At 43.3% G+C, this 16,580-nt stretch overlaps 1 protein-coding gene across 1 annotated transcript in view; it reads left to right on the top strand.

The window, feature by feature from the left end:
* The window catches only part of LOC124777210 (exostosin-3-like), a 195,102-nt gene that overhangs the window by 101,776 nt on the left and 76,746 nt on the right, over positions 1-16,580 (top strand). The window contains exon 6 of the mRNA XM_047252525.1: positions 14,654-14,779. Within this exon, the coding sequence (XP_047108481.1) occupies positions 14,654-14,779 (126 nt within the window). The remainder of the gene's footprint in view (positions 1-14,653; positions 14,780-16,580) is intronic.

Raw genomic sequence — 16,580 nt, 5'->3', positions numbered from 1 at the left:
GAGGCAGGATTCGAACCTGCGACCGTAGCGGTCTCGCGGTTCCAAACTGACGCGCCTAGAACCGCTCGGCCACACTGGCCGGCGTGGTGTGAAGAATTAGGTGCCTAGTAATTGAATAAAGGAAGGGAAAGACCAACCATGATTTAATAACAGAATTCGGAAAATGCTGATGAAGCAGAGGCTGCTGCACTCGCAGTTCAAAACAGAACACTCAAAAGACGACAAGCAAAGATTAGTAGAAATTGGTGCATCAGTGAAAATATCTGTGCACAAGCATACAACAAGTACCACCGTCATACCTTAGCAAACGACCTGGAAGAGAACCCGAGATAATTATAGTCGTATGTGTAATCTCTAAATGGGTGTAAGGCTTCCATCCAGTCACTTGTTGACCAGTCTGGTGAAGGAGCTGAAAATAGCAAAACAAAATAAATCGTTCACGCAGGAGAACTGTACAAACATACCGTCATTTGACCATCGAACAGAGTCCCCTAAGCACGACGCAGTAATAAGCATCCTCGGAGCAGACAAACAGCAGAAAGTCTTGAAAACAAGTTAGTCACCAGGTCTGGCTGGAATCCCCTTTCGAATTTTCAAATAGTTCTTTACAGCACTGACCTCTTACATAGTGTGCATTTATCACGAATCTCTCACCCAACGCAAAGCCCCTAGCGATTGGCAAAAAGCGCAGGTGACACCTGCGTATATAAAGAGCAAACGAACGACCCGCAAAGTTATGGATCAGTGTCCGTAACATCGGTTTGCTGCGGACTCCTTGCACACATTTTCAGTTCGAATGCAATAAATTCTCTTGGGACCCAGAATCTTATGTCCACCAGTCAGCATGGTTTTAGAAAACATGGTTCATGCGAAATTCTGCCTTTTCTCACATGATATGCTGCGAACTGTGGGGGCAACAGGCAGTTTCCATATTTCTAGATTTCCGGAAAGCGTTTGACACAGTGCCTCACTGCAGGCTGTTAAAGACTGTATGAACATATGGAACTGGTTCATAGATACGTAAGTGTCTCCAAGATTTCTGAAGTGGCAGAAATCAGTATGTTGTCTACTATGGAGAATGTTGATCAGAGAATATGATATCGTCAGGAGCGCCATACGTAAGTGTGATAAGACCGCGATTACTTTCTATATACATAGATGATCTGGCGGACAGGGTGAGCAGCAATTTGCGTTGTTTCCTGATGACGCTGTGGCGTACGGGAAGGTGTTGAAGATAAGTGACTGTCGGAGGATACAAGGAGACTTACAGAAAATTTCTAGTTGTTGTGATAAACGCCAGCTACCTCTAAATGCGGATGAGCAGGGAAAACAAACTTTTAATGTTCGGTTACAGTATTACTAGCGTCCTGCTTGAAGCATTCACGTCGTTCAAATGTCTGTCCGTATCGTTGAAAAATTATATGAAATTGAATGAGCACGTGAATATTGTGATATGGAAGACGAATGGTCGACTACGGATTATTGGGGGAATTCTAGGAAAGTGTGGTTCATCTGTAAAAAATACCGGATATACGACGGCACTGTGACCTACTCTTGAGTACTGCTCGAGTGTTTGGGATTCGTACAGGATCGGATTAAAGGAAGCCACTGAAGCAATTGAGAGGCGGACTGAAAGATTTGTTACTGGTAGGTTCGAAAAAGACGCAAGTGTTACGGTTATTCTTCGAAAACTCAAATGGGAATCCCTTGAGCGAAGGCAACATTCTTTTCGAGGAACACTGTTGAGAAAAATAGGGAACTGGTATTTGAAGCTGACTGCGAAACGGTTCTCGTGCCTCCAACGTACATTGTGCTTAAGGACCATTAAGATAAGATACTAAAAGTTAGAGCTAACACGAAGGCATATAGATAACCATTTCAGTCTCTTTCCCTCGCTCTGTTTGCGAGTGGAACAGGAAAGTAAATGACTATTAGTGGTAGACGCTACCCTCCGTCACGCACCGTGCGGTGGATTTCGCCGTATCTATGTAAATGCAGACACAGATGTTGATGATGATGCGGATGAATTGGTGCGAGCGTTGCACACGGTGCAAGACAAGGCGATCCCGATATTTGTCACGAAGTCAAAACGGTTTAAAATTCTCTGGCGTCCCACCCTACAGTCCCTAAGCCGCAGAGAAAGACAGGCGAGGAGATACTACTAAAGATCCTTTGGCGACACAGAACGACAGAGAAGGCTGAGTTCCTATCCAGCATTCAAACAGCAATATGAAGAGCTACTACAGCAAACAAGGGTAACAAATTGGGAGGCGTACCTTAAGTATCAAATGGTATCACATGTTTGGGGTTTTCCATACAAACTAGCAACAAACAAGGCTCGTTCACCCACTGTATTATCTACACTGAGACGATCCAACAGCACGATGACGACAGCCTGGGAGACATCAGTCAGAAGTTTGCTGCCAGACGATACAACGATGGAATACACGGGGTACCATCAGAATCTTCACTCTTAATTACTAGAGTAGCATGTGAATAACGGTGTTGTGATTCCATTTGGCCAGGGGTAAGTGATACTGGCAATAATGAAGCTGAAGAAGAAGAAAGCACCTGGACTTGACAGGATACTGGCAGAAGGGTTGCATCAGCTAGTGGACCAAATTGTGCCATGTACAACAGTGTTATTAAACGAATGTCTTTTGCAGGGTCAGATGCCCAGAATCTGGAAAATCTCGAATATCAGTATACTAACAAAGGGGCAGACAAAGACCCAAGATAACCGAAATCTTACAGTCCGAATTATTGGGTAAATGCTCTATCAGAAGAATAGGAGTAGCTTCTGGGTCACCAGGTGATGGACCACAGACAGGCAGTGGGTAAGAGCTCCGTGGAGTACAGTTTCAGGAAAGGGAAATCCAAAGAGGGTGCTATAAATCAAGCAATGAATATTGTAAACATCTTAGACGACAAGCATGTTATAGGCATAATGACTGATATAGTTGGGGCCTTTTATAGTTTATGGTGTCCTGCTCTGATCAAAAGACTGATGCAGATGGAGTGTCTAAGATGTCACTATTACGAGCTTACTGCATAGACAGGAAGCGGAAATTAGAATGTCCTGGAAAGAAAATTATGAAAGACATCACCAAAGGTTGCCCACGAGGCTCTGTTTGTAGTCCAGAGTTCTGGATGTTGGTAGAGAGCCATTACTCAACCAACTTCAGAGTATAACAAACACTAGAAACTGTATAGCCTATGCAGATGAGCTGCTAATTATTTATCTGCTAACACAAGGGCTAAATTAAAAGAAAACAGTAGGGTAGTTCTTGAAGGACTAATTAACTAATGCATAGAAAAGAAACTAACGACGGCAGCGCACGAAACAGTTTATATACTACTAAAAGTAACATTATCAAGAATGAGAAATCCCAGAATCAGAATAAATGACCAGCTTGTGGAAAGAAAAGAAATATATAGGTACTATGGAATTAATATTGATGAGAAGCAGAACTTTCATATAAACGTAGAAATCGGCTGCCAGAGAGACATTAAAATCCTACATAAAATAACAGCAATTAGCCAAAGAAGTTTCCACCTGCCACTAAGTGCAGAAGAAGGTACGACAGTGCAATCTTACTGATTCATTTGAAGAATCGCCAGTAAATATAAGTCATCTTCTTCAAAAACACTTGTTCAACTGATTCTTGACGATTTATCATCAGTCTGGGACCCTGAGCAGACAGGATTAATAGAAGCGGTAGAGAAGATCTAATAAAAAGCGACATGTTAACTCAAACAATCATTTAGTCCACCAGTACCAATAGCTGTTTGATTTGGTTGTAAATTTTTTGACAATCGTCCATACAACATCAGGTAAGAAGTTGGGAATCCCTACAAGTTTAAAATAAAATAAATGCATACCTCATTAGCTACTTCAGCTTGTATCTGATTTTCTAGATTCAGTTGCTGAACATTTCTGTTAGTCATATAACAAGGTGAAGTGTTAATTGCATTCCTGCATGACGAGTACTAATGTTACATGACTCAGAGCCTTACCAGTTTTACAAGTACGTTCTACTGTCATGCAGCTAAAGCAGGGATCACAGAGACAGAGCAGTGTAATGTACATCAGATATGAAACTTATGAAAGTTAAAGATAAGGCAGACCTTGGGAGAAGTAATGAATGGGAAAAATGTATAGATGGAGCGTGGAACGAGAATTTGAATTTTTTACTGTGGTGATTGTAGTACTTTTAGAATTTGATTCCATAAATCCCTGTGTCCGCATGCGAGATACTGTTTTTGCGTTCTTAGCTTCATTGCCCCACAGTCACCGACTATGTTGGTGAATGCGTCAATCATTCAAACTGTGTGATGCACAGTCATCTCAATTCATCTAGCGGATCACCCATTCGTGGAAATGGTTTTCCTAAATCAGCAATTTATTTCAGAGACAGATAGGTTTCGTGTAAAAACAGACATTATGACTCTTAGGCTATACCATATCTCAGTCCTTCTTGAAAACTAAACCCAAACTGTAAGAGGGGGTGATACTGTTAGACACTATGTTTTTAAGTCAGTGTCCTTTGACATGTGAAACACTTCAGTGTGCCAGTCCACACTAAAACAAGAGGACGAGGTTATGATTATGCATCAAGAGCCGCATACCAAACGAATGTAGTGTGCAGAGGTACATGGTATCTTAAACACACTGAAACAGATGAGATATATCAAAACTTCAAATTAATCAGCTTTGTCTACGTGAGTGTGCTTCAGTACTTACTGTTGAAAATGTTAAGTCCTTCTATATGCAGTGTACTTTGTGCTGAGGCAAAGGATGAGTGACTAAACCTGAGAGACAACAGGTCAACGTGTACATCTCTCCAGCCCCTCTGATGAAATGGAATGTCTATAATACACCGTTATATTGCGCACTGCCCTGTACTGAAATGCACAAATTATGTTAAAAAATGTTCAGATGTGCGTGTAATCTTTTGGACTTAACTGCTAAGGTCATCAGTCCCTAAGCTTACACACTACTTAACCTAAATTATCCTAAGGACAAACACACACACCCAGGCCCGAGGGAAGACTCGAACCTCCGCCAGGACCAGCCGCACAGTCCATGACTACAGCGCCTGAGACCGCTCGGTTAATCACGAGCGGCCACAAATTATACTGAGAAAATAGCAGGTAACTTGGCTTGGGAGTTGACCTCTGAGTCATGAGTGACTGCGTTATGCATCGTGTAAAGTTTTGTTTGGGTACTGTGTTTCAACCCAAATTGTTGTTTTCAGTCAGCTCCAAAGAACTGCCATTTTTGAGCCATTCACATACTTTTAACCACTTCCTTGTAGGTTTCCTTTTATTAGCGTTTACATTGCTGTGTTAATAATAGTTCTTCCCTTTCCTTTTCTCACTGAGGTCACAAAAGTCGTGGAATATGTTCTAATATCGTGTCGGACCTCATTCTATTCGTAGTAGTACAGCGCCTCGGCGTGGCATGGACTCAACAAGACGTTGGTATTCCCCGGCAGAAATACTGGGTCATGCTGCCTCTACAGCCACCTATAACTGTGAAGACGTTGCCAGTGTAGGGTCATGTGCAGAAAGTCACCCCTCTATTATACCAAAAACTTTTCCATGGGATGCAAGTCGGGCGACCTGCATGGCAAATCATCCGTTCGAATTGTCCAGAATGTTCTTCAAACCGATCGCAAACCATCATGGTCCGGTGTCATGAAACATTATCATCTATAAAAACTCCATCGCTGTTTCGGAACATGAAGTCGACGAATACCTGCAAACAACCTCGAAGTAACTTAAAATCATCAGGACCCAGTCCACTCCACGTAAAAACAGCCCACACTGTTATGTAGTCACCATCAGCTTGCACAGTGCCTTGTTGACAGCTTGGGTCGCTGGGTTCGTGGGATCTGCCCGACACTCGAGCCATATCATCGGCTCTCACCAACTGAAATCGGGACTCATCCGACCAGGCCGTGGTTTTTCAGTCGTCTAGGGCCCGACCGATACGGTCACATGCCTAGACGAGGCGCTGCAGGCGATGCCGTGCTGTTTGCCAAAGACAATCGCGTCTGTCGTCTGTTACAATAGTCCATTAACGCCAAAATTCGCCGCACTCCCCTAAAGTATATGTTCGTCGTACGTTTCACATTCATTTCTGCTGTTATTTCACGCAGTGTTGCTAGTCTGTTATCACTGACAACTGTACGCTACGCAAACTCCACTGCCCTCAGTCGTTAAGGTAAGGTCGTGGGCCACAGCGTTGTCCATGGTGAGAGTAAATGCCTGAAATTTGGTATTCTCGGCACACTCTTGACAATGTGGATCTCAGAGTATCGAATTTTGTAAAGTTTTCCAAAATAGAATGTCCCATGCGTCTCGCTCCAACTAGCAATCCGCACACGAAGTCTGTTAATTCCCTGAAATTCCCGCCGTGCGGCGAGAATCACGTGGCTAACATTTTCTCATGAATCACCTGAGCACAAATGTCAGCTTCGCCGATGGACTGCTCTTTTACAACTTGTGTACGCGATACTACCGCCATCTGTATAGGTGCATATCGCTGTCACACGACTTTTGTCAGCTCTGAATTGTTTATAAGAACGTACACTGACGGTCTTTAATGCTTCCAAACTGATCCCACTGTATCTCCTACCTGTGGGTAGGTAGCAAAGCAAGCTTCCTGCGGCAACACTTGCCAGAGGACGTCACCCTACGTCACTCTCCAGGACCCGCAGCCTAGCGGCGTTCTGTTGATTCCCCGCGAGGAAAAACGCGGCTGGACCCTCACGTCGTCCTCCGGGGACGGTGGTAGTTTGCATGATTGAGCTGGCGCCCACTAGCCTTCGCGGCAGACAGTGATTCGCGTCCCGGTGGTGGCAGATGCGTCCTCGTCGTGGGCGCTGCGCTGAGCAGCAACAGTCCAGCAGTTCGACCTCGTAACAGGCTCGTCCGGCTGCAGTTAAGGCGTGGTCATTCCCTGCTGACTTAACGGTAGCGGCGTTGTCAGTGCGTCACGCCAAATTATCTGGAACGGGAAGGTGACCAAGTTGTGTGATGAGGCTGCAGGACTTCCTGAGATATGGCCCGGCGTCGGCAATTGCCGCCTGTCGTCACGGACACTGTTGCGAAGCTGCTAACCACGCAGTTCGGTGGCAGTCACCGACCGACTTGACTATGGCCTGCTTTGGTTCTGGCGCAGCGGTACTGGTTCTGAATCTCGTTTATAACTTCATCCTTTACATTACCGCCATGGCACCACAGACAACAGAAGCCGGTATGGTGTGGACAGAGAGAGGCAGCTGGTAGCATTCTGTGGCGTTCAGTGATGACTGTCGCTTCATTCTGTGGCAGTAATATCGATGCCAACATGGGTGTAGACTACCAGTTGGAAGACCACAGGAAACTACAAATTTCGAGACCTTTTCAGCTCCTGAAATCGCGGAATGCGGATCTACTCGATGTACCAATAGGTGAGTGTTGAAGGGAGGATGAACTCTTGATAATACTTGTCAAGGATAGTAAACCTTGTCATTTCATCCTTCATGACCAAAGTCACTAAATGGAACTTTTCCTTTTGTCATCAGTCTTCTGACTGGTTTGATGCGTCTCTCCACCAATTCCTCTCCTGTGCCAAACTCTTCATCTCAGAGAAGCACTTGCAACCCACGTCCTCAATTATTTGCTGGGTGTATTGCAATCTCTGTCTTCCTCTACAGTTTTTAGCCTCTTCACCTTCCTCTAGTACCATGGAAATCGTTCCCTGACGTCTGGACAGATATCTTTTCATGCTGTCACTTATTCTTCTCAGTGTTTTCCACATATTACTTTCCTCTCCGATGTTATGCAGAACTTCCTCATTCCTTACCTTTTCAGTCCGCATAACTTTCAACATTCGTTTGTAGCACTGCATTTCAAATGCTTCGAATCAGTTCTTTTTCCCAAACTATATGTTTCACTACCATACAATGCTGTGCTGCAAACGTACATTCTTAGAAATTTCTTCCTCAGATTAAGGCCTACGTTTGATACTAGCAGACTTCGCTTCGCCAGGTATGCCCTCTTTGTCAGTTTTAGTCTGCTTTTGATGTCCTCCTTGATCTGTTGGTCTTGGATTCAAATGGCTATAAGCACTACGGGACTTATCATATGAGGTCATCAGTCTCCTAGACTTAGAACTACTTAAACCTAACTAACCTAAGAACATCACACACATCCACGCCAGAGGCAGGGTTAAAACCTGCGACAGAAGCAGCAACGCGGTTCCGGACTGAAGAGCCTAGAACCGTTCGGCTGCAGCGGCCGGCGGTCTTGGATTATTTTGCTGCCTAGGTAGCAGAATTTCTTAACTTCGTCTACTTCGTGATCACCAAACCTGATGTTAAGTTCCTCGCTGCTCTCATTCCTCTGCTTCTCATTACTTTCGTCTTTCTTCGATTAGCTCTCAGTCCATATTCTGTACTCATTAGTCTGTTAACTCCATCCAACAGATCCTGTAATTCTTCTTCACTGTCACTCGGGATAGCAATGTCATCAGCCAATATTATCACTGACATCTTTTCGCCTAGAATTTTAGTTCCACTCTTTTTTTATTTCCGTCATTCCTTCTTCGATGGATAGACTTAACAGTAGGGTCGAAAGACTACATCCTTGTTTTACCCTCTTATTAATCCTAGCACTTCGTTCACGATCTTCCAATCTTATTGTTCCCTATTGGCTCTTGTAAATACAGTATATTACTTGTCTTTCCCTATACCTTACCCCTATTTTACTCACCATTTGACACTGTCGAACGCTTTTTCTAGGTTGACAGATCGTGTGAATGTGTTTTGATTTTTCATTAGTCATGCCTGCATTATCAACTACAAAGCCAGAATTGCTTATCTAGTATCTTTACATTTCCTAAATCCAAAATGATCGTCATCTAAGACATCCTCAGTCTCCTTTTCCTTTGTTCTGTACATTATTCTCGTCTGAGGCTTGGTTGCATGAGTTGTTAAGCTGACAGTGCAATAATTCTCGCACTTCTCAGCTCCAGAAATCTTCGGAATTGTGTGGATGAAGTTTTTCGAAAGTCAGGTGGAGTATCGCCTGACTCATACCAACTCGGAGCACTTCCATTTACTGCGTTCCTAAGTGCCTTGTACTCCTGTATTTCTGAAATTCCCTGAACATTTTTGTACTTTCTTCTTTTATCGGTCAGTTGAAGTATATCTTTTGTTACCCACTGTTTTTCCACATTTAGCTTCATTGCACCTATGTTTTTCTTCCTAACTTCTGTGCTTGTCCTTTTTAGAGATGAACTGCTTGTTGAGATGCTCCTTATCTCAGTATCTACAGCCTTTTTGAAAATGTCAAGCGTAAGATTTCAGTCCTTAGTAGTTCCGTGTCCTACTTCTTTGCACATTAATTCCTTCTGATTAGTGACAGTTGCTAGATTGGATTGAGTTAAAAATTGGACTGTGTAAAAATTGTTACTTCGTACGGGCGCTGATGATCGCGCAGTTGAGCGCCCCACAAACCAAACATCATCATCATCTTTCTGAGTAGTCTGTTAAACTTCACCCTACTCTTCATCACTACTAAATTGTGACCTGGGTCTTTATCAGCTCCCCAGTACACCTTACAGTCCTTTATCTGAGCCGGCCGATGTGGCCGAGCGGTTCTAGACGCTTCAGTCTGGAATCGCGCTACCACTACGGTCGCAGGTTCGAATCCTGCCTCGGGCATGGATGTGTGTGATGTCCTTAGGTTAGTTAGGTTTAAGTAGTTCTAAGTTCTAGGGGACTGATGACTTCAGATGTTAAGTCCCATAGTGCTCAGAGCCATTTGAACCATTTGAATCTTTATCTGATCTCGAAATTTCCGCCTGACTCTGGTGTAATACAATTGCAGTCTTCCCGTACCTCCTGCTCTTTTGCAAGTATACCTCCTTCACTTGTGATTCTTCAACAGAGTATAAGCTATTACTAGCAGAAAACTACTGCAGAACACAGTTAGTCTTCCCCCGTCATATTCATACTACCCCTACCACAACATTCTAGTCTCCAATGACTATTATATTTTCTTCTCCCTTTAAGTACTGAATTACCCGTTCAGTATGCTCATATACTTCCTCTATCTCTTCAGCTTGCGACATCGGCATGTATCCTGGAACAGCAAGATAATTGAAGGTTGCCCACTGTAGTTCACCCCCAAACACAATGAGAGGTGCAAGGATCCTTGGCCCTGATTTGTCAGCCACGAATCATATCTAGGACACATTGGGAACACGTGTGATCTCATATCAACTTTACTACAGCAGTCGTACTGAACTCACGCAGCTTTAGTTCCAGGCATGGCAAGAAATTCGTCAAGATGACATTTGGACACTGTTTCCTCGCAAAAAAAATAAGACTGAATTTACGGCCGTGGGCAGGGGATGAGGGAGTGGCTCGGAGAATGGCATCTCCAAGTGAAAAGAAAGTTTAATCATTTAATACCCGTCACACGATGAAAATATCCCCAGAGTCCGATAGATATCAGGCTGCGGGTTCGTGGTAGAACACTTCCCATACCCGTCACTTGTATGTTAGAGTACTAACTTCTACTACTGCTGCTACTACTGCTCCTACATCTACATCTACATTATTACTCTGTCGTTCACAGTAAAGTGCCTGGCAGAGGATTCAATGAACCACCGTCAAGCTGTCTCTCTACCGATCCACTCTCGAACGGAACCCGGGAAAAACGAGCACTTAAATTTTATGGACGAGCCCTGATTTCTCTTATTTTATCGTGATGATCAATTCTCCCTATGTAGGTGGGTGCCAACAGAATGTTTTCGCAATCGCAAGAGAACTCTGGTGACTAAAATTTCGTGATAAGATCCCGTAGCAACGAAAAACGCCTTTGTTTTAATGATTGCAACTCCAATTCGCGTATCATGTCTGTGGCACTATCTCCCCTATTTCGCAATAACACAAAATGAGCCACCCTTCTTTGTACTTTTTCGATGTCATCCGCCTGTCCCACCTGATGGGGATCTCACTCCGCACAGCAGTACTCCAGAATAGGGTGGACAACCGTGGTATAAGCAGTCTCTTTGGTAGGCCTGTTGCACCTTTTAAATGTTCTACCAATGAATCGCAAGCCTGCTCTATCCACAAAGTTATCTATATGATCGTTCCAGCTTAGGTTATTTCTAATTGTAATCCCTAAGTATTTAGTTGAATTTAGAGCCTTCAGATTTGTATGACTTACCGCGTATTCGAAATGTACTGATTTCCTTCAGTGCTCGTGTGAATAACTGCACACTTTTCTTCATTCAGAACCAACTGCCACTTTTGGCACCATACAAAATCTTATCTAAATCATTTTGAAATTCGTTTCGTCATTTGATTACTTTACAAGACGGTAGATGACAGCATCACCTGCAAACAGTCTAAGACGGCTACTATGATTTTCTCCTATATCGTTAATATAGATCAGGGACAATACAGGGCCTATAATACTTCCTTCGGGAACGCTGGATATTACTTCTGGTTTACTCGATGATTTTCCGTCTATTATTACTAACTGGGTCCTTTCTGACAGGAAATCACAGTCGCACACCTGACGCGATATTCCATAGGCACGCAGTGTGGTTAGAAGACGCTTCTGAGGAACGGTGTCGAAAGCCTTCTGGAAATCTAAAAATATGAAATGAATTTGACATGCTCTGTCGATAGCACTCATTACTTCATGACTATAAAGAGCTACTTGTGTTTCACAAGAACGATATTTTCTGAATCCGTGCTATGTGTCGATAAATCGTTTTCTTCGTGGTACTTCATAATGTTCGAATACAGTAAATGTTCCAAAACCCTACTGCAAATCGACGTTAGTGATATAGGCCTGTAATTCAGCGGATTACTCCTACTTCCGTTTTTGGTATTGGTGTGACTTGAGCAATTTTCCAGTCCTTAGGTGCGGTTCTTTCTTTGAGCGAGTAGTTGTATATAATTGCTAAATATAGAGCTATTTCATCAGCATACTCTGAGAGGAAACTGATTCATGTACAATCGGGACCAGAAACCTTGCCCTTATTAAGTTATTTAAGCTGCTTTGCGACACCGAGGATATCTACTTCTATGTTTCTCATCTTGGCAGTTGTTTTTGATGGTAATTCACGAATATTTACTTCGTCTTCTTTGGTAAAGGAGTTTCGGAAAACGGTGTTTAATAAGTCTGCTTTAGTAGCACTGTCATCAGTGACTTCACGGTTGTTATCGCGCAGTGAAGGTATTGACTGCGTCTTGCCACTAGTGTGCTTTACGTATGACCAGACTCTCTTTGGGTTTTCTGCCAGATTCCGAGACAGAGTTGCGTTATGGAAATTACTGAAAGCATCTCGCATTGAAGTAAGCGCTATATTTCGAACTTCGGTAAAACTTTGCCTGTCTTGAGGATTTTGCATTCTTTTCAATTTGGCATGCTTTTTTCGTTGATTCTGCAACAGCGATCTGACCCGTTTTGTGTACCATGGGGGATCAGTGCCATCACTTATTAATTAATGTGGTATGTATCTCTCAATTGCTATCAATAATATCTCTCTGAAATCAATCCACAACTTTTCTACGCTTAGATGACCAGATCGGAACAAGTGAAGACTGTCTGCTAAAATGGCGTTCAGAGCATTTTAACCAACTTTTTTAAATACATATACTTTGCGTTTATTTTTGATGGTTGTAGGTGTTACGGCATTCAGCCTAGCAGCAACTGCCTTGTGGTCGCTAATCTCTGTATTCGTCACGATACTATTTGTCCACGATTATTTGTTGCTAAGAGGTCAAGTGTGCTTTCGCAACTGTTTACGCTTCGAGTGGGCTCAGAAAGTATTCAGTACAATTTCGGATTACGTTTCGTGCCTGCTGTCGGCTTCAAACATATAGTTTTTCCAGCATATCGAGGGTAGATTGAAGTCACCGCCGACTTTAACTGTATGAGTGGGGTTCCTATTTGAAATGACACTCAAGATTTCTTTGAACTTTTCAGCAACTATATCTTCTGAGTCGGAAGGGTCAGTAAAACGATCCAATTAATAGCTTAGTCCGATTGTCGAGTATAACCTCAACCCATACCATTTCCCAGGAACTACCTACTTCAACTTCACAACAAGGAAAACTACTTCTGACACCAATAAATACTCCACCACCAATTGTATTTAATCTATCCTTTCTCAACACTGTTAGATGGTTTGAAAAAATTTCAGATGTACTTATTTCCGGCTTTAGCCAGCTTTCTGTACCTGTAACTATTTGAGCTTCAGTGCTTTCTATTAGGGCTTTTAGCTATGGTTCTTTCCCAACACAGCAACGACAATTTATAACTGCAATACCGATCGTTTCTACAACTAACTCACCGTGTTTTACCTGTGCCCTTTTAGACCGACGCCCTTTCTGTGGTTCCCTGAGACCCTCTAACCTAAGAAACCACCCAGTCCCTTCCACACAGTCCCCGCTACTCATGTAGATGTGTAGATGACTCCTGACCTTTTAAGCAGGACCTGGAAACCCACCACCCGACGGCGCAAGTCAAGGAATCTGCAGGCAACACGGTCACAGAAGCGCCTGAGCTTCTGAGTGAGACCCTCCACTCGGCTCTGCACCAAAGGAGCACATTCGGTTCTATCGGCGATGCTGCAGATGGTGAGCTCTGCCTTAATCTCGCAACCAAGACTGGCAGTCTTTACCATTTGCGCTAGCTGCCTGAGACCAGAGAGAATCTCCTCCGATCCAAAGCGACACACGTCATTGGTACAGACATCAGCCGCCACCTTCAGTTGGCTTCACCTTGTACTCTTCATGGCATCCGGAAGCACCCCCCAGTACCCACATGGAGTGCACACTGGCTTCCTTCCTCTCCTTGGCAGCCATGTTCCTAAGGGGCCACATTATGCACCTAACGTTGGAGCTCCCGACTACCAGCAATCACACCCTCTGTGAATGCCCAGACCTTGTGGGCCGAGAAGATTCCTCTGGAACAGGGTCGACGATTGCATCCGACTCAGAGGCATCGTCAGCCACAAATAACACCCGAAACCTGTTCGTCAAACGGACCGGGTATGCCCTACGATCGGCCCCTCGTGAAGTTTTTCACTGCCTGCCAGATTTTGGAATGATCTCCCACTCGACCACAGGTGAGGGGTAAACCTCAGTGCAGGCAGTACCTGGGGCAGCCACAGCAGTGGACCGATCGGGGCAAACAAGGGACATGCTCGACGTCCCTCACATCCCCTCGTCCAACCCCACACAGTAATGCCCCTTGGCTGCAGCCTCTAGCATGTGACGGAAGCCAATGCAGCCTGGAGCTGTGAGCAAAGGGTCGCTAACTCAGCTTGCATCTGTACACAGCAATCACAGTTCCCATCCATTACTGCAGTCGCTCCCCTTTGAAGCCTGTAAAAATATGTAACAAACGAACAGTATACTCGCCATATTAGCAGAAGGAACATGTGGTGCTGTGTCTCTGATGGTCTATCCAACACTGAGCTATACTAACCAAAACAAACAAAACACTGCACGATGCTACTGCTTCTGCTGCTATTGCTCTCATTATTGCTGATTCTTTATTTTTTCTTTATGCCCTTTTGATGTACTGCTGAATACTTATGCCGAATAGGATGAAAAAAATATTTCTGTTACAGGTACTTATCGACTCTGTCAGTAGACTTTATGGCTTACCTTATCTCCATAAGGTGGTTGTTGTGTGGAATTCTCCAAAGCCACCACTGGAAGACATGCGCTGGCCTGATATTGGTGTTCCTGTTCATGTATGTTGATGATAAATCTACTACTCTTTCTTAGGTAATGAAATTACCTATCAGACCAAGCTGTGTTATTGTTTAATATTATGGTTCAGTTAATGTTCAATATTACGATGCTGATGATTATTTGGTAGTCCTGTCATTCAATACATTCCTCACCAAAGAAGTCTGCACTTGCAGAAGTTTGAGAGATGTAAATATATTAATCTGCTCAGCATATGAAATGGAACATTTTATCATGGAGTCAATAATTTACTGAAACTTGTACTGCATATACAAGTACTTAAATTCATTTTTCATTGCAAATATTTATTTTATTGAATTCAGACATCACCAATGGTAGGGTTTGTAACCTCCCCCTCACTTATCGAACTTAATGACAGTGAAAAATTAAACCGTGTGTACCTAATGGAAATTTGGGAAAAGCAATCGTCACCGAAGTTAATCTGTCGGTAAAGAGGGAGGAAAGGGTTACATCTAAATGAAAGGAAAAATGCAAATGAAACTGGTGGAAATTAATTTTGAAAAGGGGTAAAGTTAATAAAGAAAGTAAATGTGCGGTCGTTACGTTAACAATTAACTAGCGGTAATTAGATATTTGAGATTTGGGGGAAATTACGGTCTCCAGTCCTAAGGACAATTACTATAGTAACTGAAAAACAAAGGTTATTGCACATATAATTAGCACTAGAAGCGTGGCAACTGAAGGTTGACACGTGTAGTGTGAAAACTGAAAGTTTGTCAGAAGTAATAAATTTCGCTACACTCTTACTTAATATAGCAAAAGAATTAATAAAACCGGAAAACCGAAAGTTAATTTAGTGACTGAAGTTAATAGTGAGCTTTCTTTCTGAAGCACATCGAAATTCAGTAAAATACGGTTAGTCTTGGACTATCTCAACAATCGTTTCAAAAGCTACTTGAATCTACGCAATTTAGAAATAAGAGATTTAACTTTGAACTTGAATTAAATGATTCTGAACAATTAACAATAGTAAAATTTAGTACGTACCAAGCTGAGCTGCAGTCACAGGTAAGCTAAAATACGGTAACAAAACTCGCACTCTTAATTTGTGCTTGTGTAATCTAAATATTGTAGCCAGCTATGAATACCTTAACTGAACTTTGAAATTAAAGCAGTGAAATCGAATGATGCTGGCGTTTGAATTTCAACGACACTCGGGTTCATTTCGGAAAAGGAAGGGACCCTGCTTGGTAATGCAATTGGGACAATGAGCAACAAAGGTTCATGCTACGTCGCTGTAATTTAGTTATGAAAATGGAACAGTTTGAAAAGCTGAAGTCTGCCATACAGTTCTAAAACTTTACGTGCTTCCAGTCTTCCTTGTTGGTTGATTGAAAGTTTGAAGCCGTCAATCGAGGAGGTGGCGACAGTCACCCATTGTCGGCCGTCGCTGTTGCAGAAGCTGGATGTTGGCGCGCCTTCTTCTCGACACGATCACCAGGCGAAACGGGCTCTTGATGTGCGCCAGCTAATGCTTCCCGTCCGCGACACCGTGTCAGAAACTATCATAGCAAGTCGAGCGCAATTACATGCTGCCCAACCCCGAAAGCGCGGCAACTCGCGGGAGCGTCACACAACCTGCACCACCCCAGCCAGACTCTCCCTCTGCCCGCGCTCCACGCGACAGAGTTAACACTACCAAAGATCCTAAACACTTTGGTTCTCCACACGACCTATCGATGTATTCGTTCGATAGCATAGTTTTCCTAGGCCAGACCCAGCGTGTAAATACAAATAATATTCACAAAACAAACCAACATAAATGCATATATATATATATAT

This window comes from Schistocerca piceifrons, chromosome 2 (assembly GCF_021461385.2).
Source record: "Schistocerca piceifrons isolate TAMUIC-IGC-003096 chromosome 2, iqSchPice1.1, whole genome shotgun sequence".
NCBI classification, from domain to species: Eukaryota; Metazoa; Arthropoda; class Insecta; order Orthoptera; family Acrididae; genus Schistocerca; species Schistocerca piceifrons.
Note: the sequence above shows the minus strand (reverse complement) of the source record. Positions and strands in the feature narration are given on the sequence as shown.